The 19169-nt window shown below is 47.2% G+C and overlaps 1 protein-coding gene across 3 annotated transcripts in view; it reads left to right on the top strand.

Moving 5' to 3' along the window:
- Nucleotides 1–19169, top strand: part of LOC6523902 (disheveled-associated activator of morphogenesis 1) — a 33760-nt gene that overhangs the window by 4796 nt on the left and 9795 nt on the right. The window contains exon 2 of one of the 3 annotated variants that reach the window (XM_039377478.1): nt 1028–1114. In XM_039377478.1, coding sequence (XP_039233412.1) covers nt 1028–1114 — 87 coding nt within the window. Of the gene's footprint in view, nt 1–1027; nt 1115–9523; nt 9953–13349; nt 13416–19169 lie in introns of those variants that run through there. The other 2 variants (XM_002099739.3, XM_039377479.1) reach the window with 2 other exon arrangements.

Below are 19169 nucleotides of genomic sequence, written 5' to 3'. Positions count from 1 at the left end.
TGGCTGCCTTTGGCGCTGGCCCCAAAGCTGCACTAATGAGCGGCTGGTGGGAGGTGGCAGGTGGCAGGTGGCAGGTGGGGCAGCGGAGGGCCAAAGGGCGTGTCATTGACACTGCGCCTCAGTGCAGTAGAGGCTCAAGCAGGATGCAGCTCCGAACTCCGTCTGAACGGGCGTCTGAACAAGCCCAATGACCTTTCAACATCCCCGTTGCACGGGGTAGGTGGACGCACATGGCCAGATGCGGGTCGATAGGCTCCATGTCTGGAACGATGGCACATCCAAACCAACCCGATTCCTTCTTAGTACATAACGTGCAATGAGCATTTCAAGAGCAGCAGATCAACATGTGTTTGCTGGCTGATTTGTCAATGAAATCTCTTCAAAGGCCAAAGCATAAAAGTGCTCCAATCAAACAGCGGAGCACCATTAGTTGTGTGTTTGCTTGAGAGGCCGTTGTTGTGGAGTTTCGACTGTAATAACAATCGTGAGAAGACGATCATTTGGGGTAGGACTGCCTCCACTTCCACTTCCGCCTCCACTTGCGCCTCCTCTGACTTTTTGTCCATATTGAATTGCAACTGATTGATCTAGATGTCCATTATATGTGCAACTGCTGCTGTGTCGTGTTGCTTCGCCTGTTTTGTTTGGTATTCTGTTTACATTTGGGGAAGCTGTCTTGCCGGCAGCACTTTCCCTGCGAGGGGAAGCCAATGCGGAGACAAAGGCACTCAGCACTTGAAGATCGTCGCCAGATCTGCGTTCGAACCAATGCTGAATCGATTGAGACTCTCGAGTGGGTCACCGAGTGGATGTGGCGTAAGTGAGTGGTGCGGGCTGGAAAGTGCTCTACATCTCGTGGGAGCGATTGACCGAACTTCAGAGAAGTGCCCAAAAGTATGCCCCAACTGTGGCAACTGTTCGAGAACAGCTTCAAACACTGACGGGCGGGCTATATTGTGTACCGAGTTATTATTAAAGTGCACCAACTTATGCATTCATTCTCCCCTACTTCCCGTTCTACTTGCAGTTGGACAACCCTTGCTGCCACATTGCGAGCCAAAGTTATTGGTTAACAGTAGAGACTGCCATTGGAGGACTCGGAGCCCCAACGAAGGTAAGTTGACTCCCGTTGACTCGGAGCACAGACAAGCAAGTGAAGCAGGCACTTCTCGCCACGGAAGGCAATGAGCTGGAATGAGTTGGAGGTGACAACGAGAATGTCCTTTGTGTTGCGTCGAGGGAGGTGGCATATAAGCGCTTGCGGTTCCTGCTGATTTGCTTTTGTAATGCTAAGGACAGCCAGGGAACTCGCTGGTGTGCCACTGCACAAATAACGAAGCACAGTTGAATAGGGAAGCATGGAATGGGAATCTTCTGAATCTCCTGCTGTCTGCCTGTTTTCCTAACCCTTTCTGCTGCATTTTCTGCTGCTCGTCAAGGGAAGAAAAGAAGGGAGTGAAAAGCTGGGCAGCTACTTTTGCTGAAGCTGATAAAGTGTGCTCGGTGTCTGGAGTCCCAATTTTCCCCACTTTTTCCCATTTTCTGCTTTCCGCTTTCCTCCGACGTTTCAAGTTCGCATTCATTAGACTTTCCACTTGCCCCCGAGTGTATGCCTCGTTCAATGTGCCACACAATTTTCCGTTCGCCCACAAGTATGCAGGGAAAAGTGATCCGTAGGCCACAGACTTTTGAGCAGGCGGCTTTAATCGGCCGATTGATTAGCATCTCCGCGCTAATTATGGTATTTCCCTATCTCTGGCGATGATCAGCCGCGAAACTTTTGTTTTAGTCTGCTTGCCAATAAATAGCGAAAACTCTCTAGTTTCGATAGAGCGGTCTGTTTATATTTGTTTATATTTGGACACCGTAAATTGTGCTCAGCAGTTGGACATTTTTATTTGGCGAAGAAATGCTGTCCGAAAGTGGAGTTTCTTACACATTCGTTAATAGTATGCCACATAACATGTCACAAATAGTGATAAGCATTGTGGTAATGTGCTGGCCAAGCCATTTCAAATACTCTTTTGCTAGACGATGTCAATGTACCAAAGGAGCTGCATTCCCTCTTGTTTGGGAATACATTCGAAACATGATGGCAACTCGCTTGGCCACGTTCCGCCAAACCGAGTACTTCAGAATTTCTTGCGCCGAAATTTAAAGTGCAAACGAGGACGGAGGCCTGGGGAGGAAGGAACGAGGCTTTTGGGATGCCGCAATCGCGGTGCTGCAATCTGTTCCAGTGCTCGACGCATTGCGGACTGCAAAGTTCAACGGAGCCACCGCGGAGATGTTGCCACACATTCGCCGGATCGCCGGATTGGTATGCCTGCCTTGCCTTGTCTTGCTTTGCCAGCTTAGTGTAACCCGTTTCCTTGGCTTCCCTGGCTCCGCCGGCCTCCTGACTTTCCTGACTTGCCTGACTTCAGAGAGGCCACTGCGACTGCTGTGACTTCTCTGGCTAACTGGCGACTTGGCCCAAAAAAACACGTTCTCGCTCCCGTCGTTTTTCAAATTAACAACAAAGCTAAAATGTTGCCCACTGCCAAAGATGCAACTGCCGCAACCGTTTGCATATGGACAGTTAACGGCGGTGATGGCGAATGGCTGCTGCAACTGGCGGACCAGCTCGGAAATGTGTCATCAGTCGCTGGACTGGACTACTGGAGGACTGGAGGACTGGACACACACACTGCCGACTGAGCCTGCAGATTAGTGCAAATATGTTGTGCGAACACTTTATGAATGCGCAACTCCCATGCCCCAATAAACATTAGCGCGGCTTCCGTCACCGAATCGACTAAAGCACTTGTTGAGCCGTAACTTTGCGTATTCATTTCCTGCAGCATAAGCGCTCTGTCCACGCGCCACGCCACGCCCCCACTGCCGCCCCGCCCCCGCTGCGGAAAAGGCGACGCCAACGCGCATAAGTATTTTCATAATATTAACGCAAACATTTCACTGTCTACCGCTCTCATCGATTGCCAGCTGGCTCTCATTGAGTTTAATGAGCTGCAAGCGTGCGTTGGCAGGGTATTTATCTCTTGGGAGCAGGGCAGGATCGTGGGTGTTTGGCCAGCGACTTGGCTTAATTGCCTTACCAACTGGCGGGGGGATTAGGCCTCTGCTTGACGCTGAGCGCTAATTAGCAGCATCTTGAGTTCGATACTGGCCAAATTGGGAGATCATTAGCAGCTGCTCCATGTCCGATTCTTGAGATTTGCTTGGCAGTCGCGATCGAGGGCGGTATGCTGCATAGAAATTTCCCCAGTCAGCAGCACTCCTACTGCTTTTTGACGAACGCAGGTAGTGGAGTGCCACTCCAAACCCCCTTTTGGGCCATGCCTAGTCCAAGTCCAAGTCCGAGTCCGACTCAGAGTCCGACTCAGAGTGCCAGCCCAAGAGCAAACCAGTGCTGTAGGTCAAGGCTGGGCGCGGCGGGCGTTCCATGTGCTCCATGAGTTCCATGTCGTACGTGACGTCTGCTGGCACTTGCAGCCCGCAGGTGAAAGCCCCGGCACAAGGCGGCGAATCGCGGAGCTTCAAGGGGAAAGGAAACCCTGTGCAATGGCACATAACCATTATAGTTGGACACAGCGAGTTAAAGATCTAAAACAATTTGATTTGTAGCCACAGTCCGCGCCCAGCCATTTTCGATGGGTGACTCTTCAGCTTAGAAAGCCGGCTGCACTATGGGAACATGCAAGCTCAGCACGTAGAAATCAACAGAAATTCGCCTGCAGTTGGCTCCGTATTGTATTGTTCTTCTCCGTGTTGTTACGATTCTCCGCGCGGTTTAGGTTTTGTACTTTATGGGAATCTTCTGGGCTGGAAATTTTGGGCATGGGAACAGCAAGTGTGCCTGATCTCGCGAGATGTGCGGTGTGATTGGGGTCTGCCAACTGAACCGCACTTTATGAGCTTTCTCTGGACTCGGCTGAAATATTACAACTACTTGTATCACTCTCCAGCCAAACCGAATAGTTTTGCATTTCAAAGGGCAAGCCCTGAAAACATTTTGCATCTGAAATTGCACTCTGAGTGTTGCTTTGCTTATCACTTCATATTTTCCCATATCATATCACTTTATGATATGAATTCCCTAGACAATGAACTTCTTTCATCTCCATACGCGTATCTGCCTAATTTTTCCAGCGGTCGTTTTACAAATTAATTGCTACGCCTTTTAAATGTTAATCAAAACACAGGCAACCGTAAAATTATTAACCACACACCACGCACACCGAGATATTTGGTATACCAAATTTGGAAAAAACCAAAGAGATTTCTTGTTGTAGCCGGGCATTTGCTGGGCTTTTCGGACGCCTTTGAACGTTATTTACGACCAACTTAACTTTTTTATAATTCAAATCTTATTTCACCCCAAAGCTGCTGTGCTGTGGTGTTGTGCTGTGTGGTGTGCAAAAATCGCTGCATAGAAATGTGTGCACCCCAAATGGACAACAGCACTGGCATCCCAAAGGAAAAAAAACAAAAAAAATATAAAACAAAAAAAAACACCGTAAAACACCGAAAAGTTGAGATGAAAGAAACAAATTAATTGATGGGAATTTCTTTTTAGTCTGGGCTGAGATGTGGCTTCGTTGGCTGCTGCCTGTCTTTGGTCGATTTGCATATTTAAATAGAAATCGAAAGCATTTGGGTTTTGATTTTGTTGTGGTCCCCTCGCTTTCTTCTTTCCCCCGACTCGCTTCTAGTTTGCTGGCCGCAGAAACAATGCGCTTGCGACTTGATTACGTAAACGTGGCCAATGTATTGAAGATCAAACAGGCACCACCATGGAAGTCCATTTCTTTTAGCAAAATTAAGTAATACTAACGGTGCGGCTAACTTGGCGCGTGAGAAGCAGCAACTATTGTTAAGTTGGAAGCGAATATAAATACAATGCATGGGGGATGCGATTTTGAGCGACAGATTGTAGAAAATTCTTTGCTATTCCGCACTCACCATTGTCATGCTTTTGCGATGCTGATTGCGAAGGCAACCAATAACTTCGTTGGCAATACATTTGGCCGAGGCTGATTAGCAGATGTCCAATCTCCACCAGAGCGCTGACATTGAATCACCAATCAAAACAGCCCGAAATGGCTATTTTCCCACCTGGAACGCTCATCCCGCACTGACACATTTCGTTGGCCCCAAAACAGAGATCGACAATAAACAATAAACAATAACAATAACACTAACAATTACAGCAATATAAACTGGACAACGTAAGTGATTGCCCAAAAGGCAGGCAGGCAGGCAGCAAATGCAATGTTTGACTTTGTTGTAGGCATTTCACGCACTCACGTTTTTTAATGCAATCCCCACTCCGGCAATGAAAAAGTGGAAAACCGCAGTCGGAAACCCCCCTCCCCCCCTCTTCTGGGCACATAAATATAATTTTACGACCGCAGCGCAGTCCCTCGTATATTTTCGCGTCTGCTGTTACATTAATATCGCTGTGTTGTTTGCTGCGGCTTCTCAGCATCAACAATTAAAACTACTAAAAGTAAAGTGGCGAAATGATTCTGAACTTGACTTTAGTTTCCAGGGAAATGGTATATGCCAAAGGGCACAACCAAGAGCTGGGGCATCTAATGCACTTTGGCAATCAAATGACGATACGTTTACGACGGTTTCGGGTGCCCTTTAATGCGCCAATAGCATTTATATATGTTTTAATTGCACACTTAATTGCGAATTAAAGGTTTTTGCAATCGATGATGTCAACTAGGAAACTTTTACCTATTCACTTGGGTTGCGCCCCCTAAAATGTTTATTGGCAAACGATGAAAACAAGAAAAGCAAATTTAATTATACGCGACACGCGTCGGATATAAGGGTATGCTAGATTCGTTGAAAAGCATGTAACATGTAAAAGGAAGTTCATAAGAATGCCCAATCGTTTAGTTTCTGCATGCAACAGCACTCGCTTTCCTATCTCAATCTCAATGTAGCGCTGCTCTTTCTGAGTAACGGGTATCTAATAGTCGCGACACTCGACTATGGCGTTCTCTCAAGTTTTTATTTTGATTTCTGAGTCATTCAACCCGCGCCGCTGAGCAAAACTTTCATATGGGAAGTGCTGGTCGAGACTTTCTTAAAAATTTGAAATACTCGTGCGTCAAGTCATCCACAGTCCACAATTTACCACCAGGGCCCCAAACGCCCCTTGTGGGGTGGGTGAAACCGATATTAGCTGAGCGGAATAGTTAATTAAGGCATACGCGACATATGCTAATGTCGCCGAATGTGCATATCAATTTGTCAGTCGCTCTTCCAACTCCTCGCCCGTTTTGGCCAAAGAAGCCGCACGACAGTCAGTAAAAATCAGTAATCCGTAAGCCGGAAAGAGTCGAGAGTCGAAGAGTCGGGCCAATCGACGGATATGCGAGCGAGTGGCAGATGATCCGCCACTGGGAGAGGCAGCTGTCAGTAATTATTATAATAATTTCATCGAGAGATCTATTCTGCTTTCTTGGTTCCTTGGTGTTCCTTGGTTTCCCCCAAGTTCGTTGCCTAAGTCTTTTGTTTTGCCACTAGAAGGCTCCCTCAAGAAACTGGCAAGCAGATTAGCCGCATCCCATCAGTTGTCCCCCTTACCCCTTACCCCTATCCCCCTTCCCTTCCTTCATCGTCAGCCCCACTTGTCATTTGGGGGGCGTGCGCAAGAGAGAGTCCGATGGAAAAGGAAAAGGACAGGGCGAACACTTGTTGACTTGTTGACTTGTTGACTTATTCATGTCAGGTGCGAGCACGCGGCCAAATTGTTTGTATATTTCTCCATTTCGCTGGGATTTCTGCCCGGCAAGAATATTAAGAGGCCGTACTTTCATGCTTTCTAGTGAAATTGAAAACGCATTTAATAATAAACTGCCGAAAATAAACAAATTGACGAAGAGGCCGCGGGCAAAGTTTCACTTTCAACCACCGTTTGTGGGAGCCGTCTCTGTACCTTTTGCATTTTGTATGCCCAAGAGGAAAAATCGGATTCAACAAGATTTCGGGCTGAAGCAGACCAGATGCAATAGGAGCATCTGCGATTAGCGGGAAGTGGAAAAGGGGCTGGGCGGAGGGTGTGTCTGTGATAGGAGATGCCGGGAGATAGGAGGGCGAACCAAACCAAACCAAACCAAATCAGATTAGCCAGGGAACTGAAGTGGGTTCTGTGAGTGATTACGGCTGCCTCATGCTCACGTTTTCTTGGCCCATCGACAAAAAGCTGCTAATGGGCAATAATGTCTGGCTGCATCACATAATGGCCAAGTAATTGTGATCGTAGCGTGGTGGCTTTCGGATGAGTTGGCACATAACCCATAAAAAGCCGGAGCCCTGCGAGTGGCAAATGGAAATGGAAAGGGTGAAGTCGATTCGATTTGGCTCGGGTTGGATTGGGTGTGGATTGGGTTGGGAGGATTGCATTAATCAATAGGGAGACTACCACTCCGACTACCGATGACTATGACGGATTTTAACTAATGTGCTTCTCGCCGCTCTCCTCTTCTACTTGCAGCCAAAGACTAATCCCAACAACGAAGCCAATTAGCAACAAGAGGTGAGTGAGAAATCATCAAGAAGGTTCGTTGCCCAAGAGGCAGATGGCCGATGGTCGATAAATCTAGAAAATCGTAAAAAGAGTGTGCTTTACAGCCCATAGATATGTGATATACACTTATATATAAAAGGTTGAGCCTCATCGTAAGCTTACCTCTCCAACTGTACAGGGTATCAAAAAGCATAGAAAAAATGCGCAAATAGCCAGCCAAAACACCTGAAGAACGGATGGTCACCACATGCCGACGACTCTAAATTGAATGACCGTCAACATTCGGTATTTGGCCAATGATCGGCGGTATAAGACAACAGCATTGGCTCTAATAAGGACCGTTACATAAAAGAGATGAGAATCGTTGCTGAAAATTGGGAAGTGGGCAGGTGGAGGGGGAGGGGGATGGGAAGGGGTATTTTTACACGGCGGTATTGCCATGATATTTGATTTTTTGCATGACACTTGCGAAAACGAAACAAAAGAGAGGGAATAACAAACTTTAGTTGTGACGACCTTAAATGGTTTTTGACTTTGACTTCGACTTCGACGCTGGCTTTGAGCCCACAATTGCCAAAGTTACCGGTGAACACGGCTATGTGCATGTTTTCGAACAACTTATCGAGTGCACCAACAATTGTCCGTTGTTTGCGGCTCATTTGCCAGAGCTAATTAAGTTGTTCGATCATACTAGACTGTTCGGCTGTTCGATTGTTTCTTGACAAACAACTTACAACTCCTTTACACTGGTCTGCTGGTTGTCCTCTTTCTATGTTCAAGTCTCCCTGAGATCCCCGATTAGAATATACGATTTTTAGAAACATTCTTTTTTTTCGATTTTTTGATAAAAATAATCAGTTTTTTTCCCATAGCAGTAAAAATACTTGTCCAAATCTGGAATGCTATACTTCGTTGAATTTGTAACAAAATTCCCTATCGATCCATGTACATACATTGAAATGCTAATTTTCGGCCATTTTTCGCAAATTTTGATAATGGTACTTATCGAAAATGCAAAAATTAGAAAATTTTGTATTTTTCCAAAATCAAAAAAATTGGGATGTGGATATTTAGCCATGTTTATTAGCAACACAAAACAGTCTTTATTTTAGCTGTGCGGCCATTTTTGGCCAATTATGGCGAAAAAGCCGATTAAAAATATCCGATTTTTTGCAAAAAATATTTTTTTCGATTTTTTATAAAAAATAATCCGTTTTTTTTCGATAGCAGTAAAAATACTTGTCCAAATCCGGAATGCCATACCTCGTTGAATTTGTAATAAAATTCCTTATCCACATGTGGTAAAAAAATGAATATGTAATTTTTTGCCATTTTTTGCAAATTTTGATTTGGGATTGCATCGCCGGTCTATTCCACTACCAAATACTGTCAACCGCATTCGAACTCCTAGTGAGGGAGTTTCAGGCACGACCATCCGCTTTGTCCTCTGAATGCTCTCAGCAGTAAGTGCCTCGTTTCACACCCATAATTACCTCGTTAGCGAAGAAGTGTCTTTCATAAATACCCCAGGAATGCACCCCTCACACATGGAAGTGCAGCACCATCCACTCCACTACACACCACCCACCACCCACCACCCACCATCCACCAAGGCGGCCCCAATCCGCGGGCCAAGGCAAGCGGCAAGCGGTGCGGGCGGCAGTGGAAGTGGGAGTGGGGCTGGGACTGGGACACAGTGGGGTCTGCGGCATTAGGCACAGAATAGGCTCTGAGGCCGCTTTCTGCTGCCAACCGGTTTCGCGTTGCAGTTCGCTCTGGCACTCGGGCTCTCTTCTGGCACCTGTCGCTGCCACTCTGTCTTGGCCAACTTCTTCGGCTCGCCGCGACGTGCTCGTGTTCGTGCTGGTCGTGTTGCTTTTGGCCAAGTCGCCGCCGCTGCTGCTGCTGCTGCTGCTGCCACTGCCGTGGGCACGTCTTGAGCGGCGAGCGTTCAATGCGCTGCCAGCCGTCGATAAGAACGCACGCGAGCGGGTCAAGTCATCCGGCAGACAGAAAGGCTTTCCGGCTATGGAGAGCACAACCTAAGGCTATAGGCTATGCTATATGGAAGTCGAACCGATTAAACCGCAAATTGGAAATTGGAAATACGCGCGCGCGTGTGCTTTTCGCGAAACACACTGTTTGAATACGTTTTATTGCATTTTTTTTTGTTTTGGATTCATTTTTTTTCGCATCAAGTGAATTGGCAATGAGCAGTAGTGCGTGATGTGCGAATTGGTGCTGCATCCGAATCCCAATCTGCGGCACAAAAGACTTGCAAAACTATAGTTATTGTTATATAGTTGTAGTTATAGTTCTTGAATTCAGCTTCCAGTGCGGAAGAGCGGTATCACGATGTCGGGCATGAATCAAATGAGTGTCTTCATGGATAAGATCAACACGGTGAGTGCCAAAGGGATTCTCTGGGCAATCGGGGGCGTCACTGGGTCTCTGTGTCTCTGGGTCGATCCACTTGAACCTGCAAAAGCGAGGATGGTTGCACGAATTCGACTCGGTTGATTCGGTAAATCGGATCGCTTTTTGTGCAACACTTCTCTTTGTACTTTGTACATTTTATGAAGCCATTGTCATATTTTCAAAGAAGTTGTTTGGATAGGAAGTCTGTTTGTGAGACTCACATAAACACTGAAGAAGTTTAGCTCCCTTCTGAGTTTGGAATGCAATTATTGGCCAAGGGGAAGTCCCTTTTAACTGCTTTGGTTTCCCCACGCAGTTCCGTGCACCTCTAAGGTTTTCCACCTGCAAGTCGCTGGATGGCAGAGGGGGAAGAGGGGGGAGACAAGAGGCAGGGAAAAGGGGGGAAAAGGGGGAAAAGGCAGCGAGAGTCCACTCTCACTTGACCAACAATTTAGCGTCATTTGCATTCAAAAGTGTCGCCTAGTTGCTCATAAATTAAATGAAATTGAAATTTTTGCGCCTCACTCTTCCAAGTCCCCCTCCCTGCACCCCTCCCCCTCCCCCTCCTCCTTCGATCGCCGATGCTCGGATGCCCGATGCCCGATGCCCGGGTACTCGACGTATTTTGATTGTGTGGAAATGAAAGTGAAATGCGCTCCGGCGAAATTAAGTGCCCATTGGCCGCCATCCCCCAATACCCCTGACTTAAGTGCGCCTCAATGAGCTTCAATTGAATGAGCTGAGCTGACGAAATGCCGCGCGCCGCATAACAAACATAAAACAAAAATCAAACGTTAACAAACAAGTGGCCGCCGTCCAATTCGGCAAATTAAATGGGTGGTATGGGATGGCATGGGATGGGATCGGATCGGATCGGATCGGATTGGATTGGATCCGAATGGATCGCTATTGGAGGTACTGAAAGCACTGAAAGTACTCGAGGTGCACTGCAGACAGGTAGGCAACTGGTATGCAACTGGTGCAACAATAATTAATTAGTAATCACTTTCGGCTGCCTTCTTGTGCGAGTGTAGAAATGCTGACGATGTACAAGTTGGGTACAAGTGAAAGAGTTGGGCAACTCTTCCTCCTCCTTCCACTTCTGAAGACCCATTCCCGCACTTTCAGCCACCATCACTTAATGGCTTTGCTAACGAGCTTCGGAGCAGCTCCTGGCTTGGATTCCATACGAATCTGGAGGAACTGTAATAGCTTTTTAGCCTTTCAGCAGGAAAAGAACAAACGGCAACAGCAATGGCATTTATCGCACATTTGACACCAACTCAGCTGACACAACACCTCCGTGCTCGTGGCGAAATGTCATAATACCACCTGTCGTCCGTCCTACGCTCCATTTGCGTGGGCTTTCAATGACTTGTAGCTGCACTTCAGGCAGCGCCGAGTTCACTTCCTGACATACTGATGAATAGAGGGAGTGTGAAATTGGCGAGGGGCTGCTTCCATCGGTACATGGATTTGCACTTGCGGCGCAGTTGCTTCAACTTCATATTTCTCGATCGCAGGGATTGGATTATCCGCGTCGACTGGCATTTATTGATATTAACGGCAAGTGCCGTTGTGACGTCAACTACCGCAATCTGCGCTAGAATTCGGTTGAGCTTTCTCCGCGAAATCGTCAGGTTGCATAATCTGCAACTGCAAATGCAACTGCATCTGCATCTGCATCTGGGCAACTGTATGCATCTGCAAGTGCCGCCAAAACCCGCTCTCGAACTGGTTCGTCTGGCCCGTGGCCGCCTTATTAATGACGCAAGCCGCTGGCGGATTCTAGGCCTGCCAGACTGCCACACTGACATTGGCCTACGAGGTGATACGGGGCACTCCGCAGACGGACTTGCTTCTCACGAGCTCTGGTGAGCTGCTGTGCTGGTGTGCTGGTGTGCTGGTGTGCTGGTGGAATGTGGGCCAAGTCGTTGGATAGCCGATGGATAGCTAAATTATCTCAAGCGATTCACACTTCACACTTCACACTTTACACTTGCTCACCTCCAATTACTTTACTATTTATATGTGAGGCACTTTCAGCCTGAGGCTGCAAGGCCTGCTAGTGCAGCTAGTATTTCTTGGGCTATGCAATGATCTATTCCATTTGTGCACTTGTGTTTGAAACCATAATATGTCGTAGTCCGTAATCCAAACCAAACCGTAGGTAAATCCAGACAGACCGCCAAGGTCTCGCCTGTGGTGACCGCATCCCGGAAAGTTGGTTCTCGCTAACGGCTTGATATCACTCCCTAGACACGGGAAGCTCTGACCCATATAGCCATAAACACATATCATTGGGCATGGGACGCGCCTATACATTTTACTTTATACATTTTCGGAGCCCATATACGGAAGCCGTGCAATGCTAATGAATCGCTGCGAAAGCGGCCAAAACCAGGCACCGCACCACCAGCACATGACCAAAACTAGACTGGGAAAAGTGTGTAATAATTTCCTGTCCCAGCCTGATTTGCATGTGAAGTCCCCCTTCCAGCTCAATTCATTCCACTCGGACTTGGATTCGCATTCGGATTTGGATTTGGATTTGGATTCGGATTTGGATTCGGATTCAGAGATCGCTGCTCTCCAAACCAATCCAATCCGAAACAATGCAATTCACTACACTCCATTCAACCAGCTGGCCGTCTTGTTTGACTTACTGCATCAGAGCTAATGGCAAAAGATACAAAAGTATCTGCATGTGATGCGATACATTTGCGGGCCACCTACGCTCCGAAACTTTCCAGAGTTTGTCAGAGATTGAAATTGAAATTTATGCGGACATGAATTAGCCGCGGCTGACCCGACTAATCAACTGGGAAAACATAATTCGTTTGTTTTCGCCTTTTGGCAAGTGAAAGTGCCCATCTAGCTGGCCATCTGACCATCTGACCATCTGACCAGCTGGCCAGCTGACGGCTGATAACGCATTTGTTCGTGCCTCGGATGTGGATGCATCATCACTTTTCTTGTCTTCTTGGCGAACAAGTCACGCAATTAAAGGTAACCATTTTGGACAGATCCAGTTTTCATTTCTATGGAGTTGTAAGTTGAAAGCGATTTGGGAGTAGATCAATATAATCGATGATTAGCCAAGAAAACTTCCAAATGATTTTCCTGTTCAATAGGCATATGACATTATTATGCATGAAAGCGAGTTCCAAATGTATCCATTTGTCCCATGTACTTCAGTATTTGCACTGAGTATCTAACACATCTGATGTGATAAGATTTTCTTCGCCCAGTATCTCTGCATCTGGTATTGCGTATCATTGTCAGTGTCAAAGCGAGTAAACAAGCAAAGCAAGGCAAATAGAGGTATATTTCGGATAAGATACGGATCTCGGCCAGAAACTTGGCCCAGTTGAGAACCCAGTTCTGGGCCGGGAAGATGCAAATAGCCGTGCAAGTGGAAGTTAAAAAGCCGCCGCGCAAAAACAAGGTGAGCTGTAGATTGGGTTTGCTTGGGATTCGAATTGGAATTGGGATAAGGATAGGTTTCTGTTTCGGTTTCGGTTGGCTGGGGGGAGCCTAAGGTCGAGCTCGTTTTCCCTGACCCGCTGCCCCATTCGGCGGTGGAAGTCCCCTAAGTCGCCAACAGCCAACAGCCAACAGCGAGTGGAGTAAAACCAAGTGGAGTCCAACAGCCGCTTTCCACGCACTCACCACGCCGGCCAGGAGTTTTCTTTGTCAGGCGGATTTCACCGACAAACAAAGCCAGAAATTGCCAGCTTAATTTACGGCTTTACATTGAACTGAACTGAACGGACTGGACGGACGGACGGACAGAGTGCTAGGAAATGCGGGATGGGGCAGCTCACGATCTATGCGATCTTCTGCTTTGTTTTTCCCCCGTTTCCCTTTTCGATAAACATTTTCATTTTCATTTTCACTTTCGTTTTCTTATTCGTATTCGTATTCGTATTCAATTTGTGTGTTTTGGGGTTTCGCTCAGATTGGAGATACGAGCCACAGAGTTTTCCCCTCGACCGCCAGCCAATAATCACAATAATCATGGTAAGCGGGCAGTCAGTCAGGCCAAAACAGGTTGCCGGCGGATGCCCAGACTCTGCAGACTTCAGACCACAGACTACAGACTACAGACTCTGCAGACTACAGATTCGGATTTTTGGGATGCCGAACGAAAGTGAAAACATTCACCTCACCTCACCTCACCTCACACCGGGGCACCGAGAAGCCAAGAGGAGCTGCTGGGAGGGAGGGGGAGGGACCTGCGTCCGAAATAAAGATTGAATTTAAATAAATTTCGTATGTTAATTGCAGTTCCCATCCCCTGAACGACTGAAAACCCGCCACATGAAACTGAAATCGAAACTGACGCTGAAACTGTAAATTTCAAGTTTTTCTTATGTTTTTCACCTTTTTTTGCGAATGCCTTGCTGGCTTACTTGAATTAATGAGGGTCAAGATACTTGGGCTTTGCTTTCGGTTTTTGATTTTCGGTTAACTCAACTTTTGCTTTCTACAAAGCGCGGAGAAATGGGAGATCCAGTGATCGGCGATCGGCGATCGGCGATCGGCGATCGTCGATCAAGAGTCGAATTGCGGGGTTTGGAACAAGTGAAGCTAATGAAACGCATCTACTTCAATGGTCACCAATTTCTGGATGACCTTCAGAAAGGATGGATGGCAGGGAAAGCTCCTGTCCAATGTATTTTCACAGCTTGAAGTGCCAATTCAATTCGGAGGTTGAATAGAAGCTGGCATCTAATTTCATACTCCACCCACAATAGCGCCCAGATAATTTAGACCAGTTACTTATGAATAATAATGAAACTTGTTTCTGGCCACTGAGCTCTTTTTCAAGCGGGCTTTTCTCGGACTTTTCCTTCTGTAGCCGGCGTCTTATTCGGATTTGTTTGTGTTCGGCTTTTTGTTTTTTGTTTTTTGCTTTTGGGTTTGCTTTTGCTTTTGACTTTTTGGCTCCTTTGCCAAGCATTGTTTTGAATTAATAACTTATATCGACTTTTTATAAGCGCCCGCGGCGCACATCAATTGATTTACCGGATTAGCATACCTCTCTCCATAAATACACACACATACTCGTACATACATATGTATATCCATGATCCGCCTTGGGATCGCTTATGCTTTTTTCGATTATTTGTTCGCTTTGTATCAGGTTGATTTCGGAGTTGAAAAATTATTTGCAATTTATGAAACGCGTTCGCTGAGCAGCAACAACGGCAAGAGCAGCGACGACGAAAGTAAAAGTTCAATTAAATAAAGATAAATTGCACAACAATTGTTGTCGTTGTCGTTGTCGTTGTCGTTGTACTCGTTTTTGCTGCTACACTTTTGTGGCCAGCAAAAGAGTCTTCGATGTCGGTTTCGATGCCTTACTTTACGTAAGCCACCATTAAATCCGAAATAAAATTTTTTAAAATCCAGCGGCACATTCGGACAAGTGCCAAACGCCGCGCCCCTTCGCGCCCCCGCATTGACCACCATTACAATTACCGGGCCGAAAAGTGGCGATTTTCCAATTAGCCAAGCAAATCAAACCGACGACCCAACAAGGGGAACACCAAAGCGGAAAACTATCAGGGGAGAATGGGGGAAATGGGGGCCCAGCTCTCAGATTTTGATCGCAAATTCAGACCTCTTGAGATGGAAATGGATCGTCAAATTGTTAGGTTAATAAATGTTGAGTTTGTGGAAAATAAAGCTGGATGGAAAAAACGCTGACTGCGACAGGGAAAAGAACTTTGCACGATTTTGGCCGAACCTGTAGCTCTGCAGCAACTTGGCTAGTTGCAGTTGCTAGTTGCTAGTTGCTAGTTGGCAACACCAAGCTTAATCAAGTTGCAAGAATGCGGAATAAATGTCATTACAAAAACCAAATGAAATGAAACAAAGCGCTTGCACTGCTGCAGTGCTATAGTGCTGGGCTTGAAGTAAAAACGGCGAGCGTGTATCTCACAGATGCCGCCGACAGACTCGCTTCGATCTCGGATCGCTGGAGCCGCAAACTGGTTTACTCTGTTCCTGGATCACTTGGGGGTGTACTTCACGAGCATGAGTATAGAATGAGTATGAGTATGAGTATGAGTATGAGTATGCCAGCTATGCAGAATGCAACTTCAAGTGCCGATCGTGCGCTGTCACCGGGATTAGGAAAAGTGTGTGTAGCCGGGTAATTAATGGCAGCACTTGAGGGCAACGGGCCCCCGCCTCTGCCCCTTCTGCCACTTCAATGGGACAAGAGGCGAGTGTTTAGAGCGAAGCCAAGTTCTTCCGCCTTCCGACAGAGTTAGAAGGCCTCTGTGCGAGTCCATCTGCTATCACTAATGGTCGGACTCAACCACTTCCCATTGCCAGTGGTTCGCCAGTTGCCCCCCAGTTGGCCAATTAGGCCCATTTGTCTATAATTACCCCCAATACCAATACCAATACCAATACCAATACCAATACTAATACCTATAACAATATCTGCCGATGGGCCCCTCCCCGAGCACATTTCCTGCACAGCACATTTCGTGGCCTCCTAAACTTTAAATGTCAGTCCGTTCGCCAGACCCAGAGCCAGGTTTGGTTTCGCTTTCGCGCCGAGCTCAAGCCAGAGCTCAAGCCATCGTGAAGGCTCAGCCAAATGGCTTTTGGCTTTGGCATTGCTGAAGACCGCAAAACTAGACTGCAACTTAGATTCCAAGACAAGTTTTGGAAGGATCCTGCGGGAAAAGTATGTCCAGCTCTTGAAAGTGTGATCTTAGTATGACTACACGACAATCATCCGACATTCTTGGCGTTTTTTTTTTGTTTCAGATGATTTATCCATTATTATTGCAAACGCACTTTAGGTGATGGCTGTGACAAAGAGCCCGATGATTGAGGCTGCAATTAGAGTGCCGTTTTGATTGATGGCCCATCTGGGAGGTGGGAGCTTCACTTCCTACCTTCGCGACTTCCTGATCCGCCTGCATTTTTGATCATATCTGCACATTCTTATCTGCCAAGTGCACTTGACTTTCCATTTTGGCAGCTGTCCATCCGCCGATCTGCGGACACCTCGTCGACCCTCATCATTTCACTTGGCTTGCTTTTTGCTGGCTTTGGTTTCGGTTTCGGTTTCGGTTTCGGTTTTGGTTTCTGTGCTGCGATCGCTGTAATCACAATTAAAAAGCACTTTGCCAATTCGCCAACAACTTGTTCGCCAAGATGTTGAATGGGCTGTTGGTGCTGTGTCGCCGATGATTATCGGCCAAAAGCCAAAAGCAAAAGGGAAAAAACACAAACGACGAGCGATGAGCGATGAGCGATGACCGTTGACATGTTGCCATGATAGCCATGCTGCCATGATGGCCATGTAGCCCCCATAGTGATGGGGGAAGGGAAAGGGTTGGGCGGTCGCCCTGATCGATCCTGGGCTCTTGAGTTGTTGCTGCTGACCCCCATCGACCGCGGCGACAACTTCATCGGCGCATTCAGTGAAAGTTGATGCCCGCAGCAGGAGATGATCGCCTCGCCTCGCCGATCGCCGTGTTTTTCGAGTGTAGACGGACGTAAAAACACTTGCACTTTTTGCATACGTTTTTCGTACATTTTCCACCGCCAACCAGCACTGCTGGCATTTAGTGGCTTTTCTGATATTTTCCTCGTCTCATTTAAATGGAAATGGAAACTGCTGCACCCACCTCGACGTACCTGGCTCGAGGTACCTGAACTTTTGGCCATAAATTCATAGCCTGACCAGGCAGCCAGCCTGATCTGGCAGCAAGGTAGATTAACTGAAATACGAAATACCAACTAGCAGCGCAGCTTGCAGAAATGTACATGAGTCTCTGGGCTGCCGCCGCTCACTTAGAAGATCTAGAAGCGAAGGAGCCAAGTGACTGGATAGAGTCTCTGGATAAGTTGCCAGGCCACATGAGTTGATCGCAGAACGCGGCGAGCGGACACCCAAAAGAACCAAACTAGAGTGCCAGTTTGAGCAAGGCTTCATGGCCATAAACTGCCGCTTGACAGTCCAAATTGTCGGCTAACCGATAAGATATCAGCTACTAAATACAAATACTGCCCCTGCAGTATGTGATATTTTGGCAATTTGATGTAAATGTGTTCATTTCATTCACTTCACATTGCAAATGAATCTATCTCAGCATGGAATCACCCTTCAACATGGCCATTGGCCAGCAGGAGAGGCCCGAAAGCAGCCCAGTCATGTCCACCTCCATGTTCCCAGTTCCCAGTTCCCAGTTCGTGTTCGTTCGCAGTCCGCTGCTGGTAGTAAGTAGCTTCGGAAACCACCAGCAGGTGGCGCTGTGGTTGTCTGTAGTTGTCTGAGGTTGTCTGCGGTTTCGATTTCATTTTCCACTGCGGCAGTGAGAGCTGGCTCTTTGGGGCTTGGAGGCCGATTGGTTGGCAGGGCGAAGCGGTTGGACTTGTGCAATATCACTTTAGCACCCCCATGCCTGATTACTCGAGTACACTGCTAGTTTAGGTTTTTATTTACCTCCCTCCCTTTCTCCCTCCCCCCGCCGCATTGTTTAACTGAGTTTCAGAGCTCTGCTGCCCTGAGCTGCTATTGTTTTGCTGCAGTGCTGCTCACTGTGTGGTTGCATGTAAACAACACCTTACAACACCTTCACCACGGTCCAGCGCAGTTGTTTTTCTGCGGCTGTTGTGTTTCGCTTCTTGTTCACTTCCATGCATGGCTTTCCTTGTGTCGTCGTGTCGCCTTAGCCGCCAATCGACCACAAAACTAATGGCGAAAAGAGCGGAAAAGTGAACTTTTCATTTGGGCACTTGATTTCGATTTCGATTTCGATTTCGAATCTTCGGCTCGGTTGTTCACTTTGGTCATTTGCGACAGAATTTTCCACTGGCCTAATCTAATCTCCTTCTTATCGCAGCTGTCGCCCTGGAGAGCGTAGTAATCCCTCCACAGATAGAAGATCGGCTAGAATCCGCTGCCCCAGGGAGATGCTGTTGCGTTTCCCCTCCGCAAATCGCGGATCGTGAAGAGTGGCATTTGAAAAGTGCCGTGCTGACAAATGCGCTAAAAATGCTGGCAATTAACTGACAACTGCAAATGAAATGCCACAAATCTCGTGCACCCAAGTGTCAGTGGGCCGCGTAAACCCCGTTAGCCCCGTAATTCCCCTGCCTTCGCTTTCGTTAGTTGGTCATAATGACTATTTTTGGACCGTGCGACAAGCCAAAATTGCAGTTGCAA

Source organism: Drosophila yakuba, chromosome X (genome assembly GCF_016746365.2).
Source record: "Drosophila yakuba strain Tai18E2 chromosome X, Prin_Dyak_Tai18E2_2.1, whole genome shotgun sequence".
Lineage (NCBI taxonomy): Eukaryota > Metazoa > Arthropoda > Insecta > Diptera > Drosophilidae > Drosophila > Drosophila yakuba.
The sequence above is the reverse complement of the archived record's forward strand: the minus strand, read 5'-3'. Positions and strand labels throughout refer to the sequence as shown.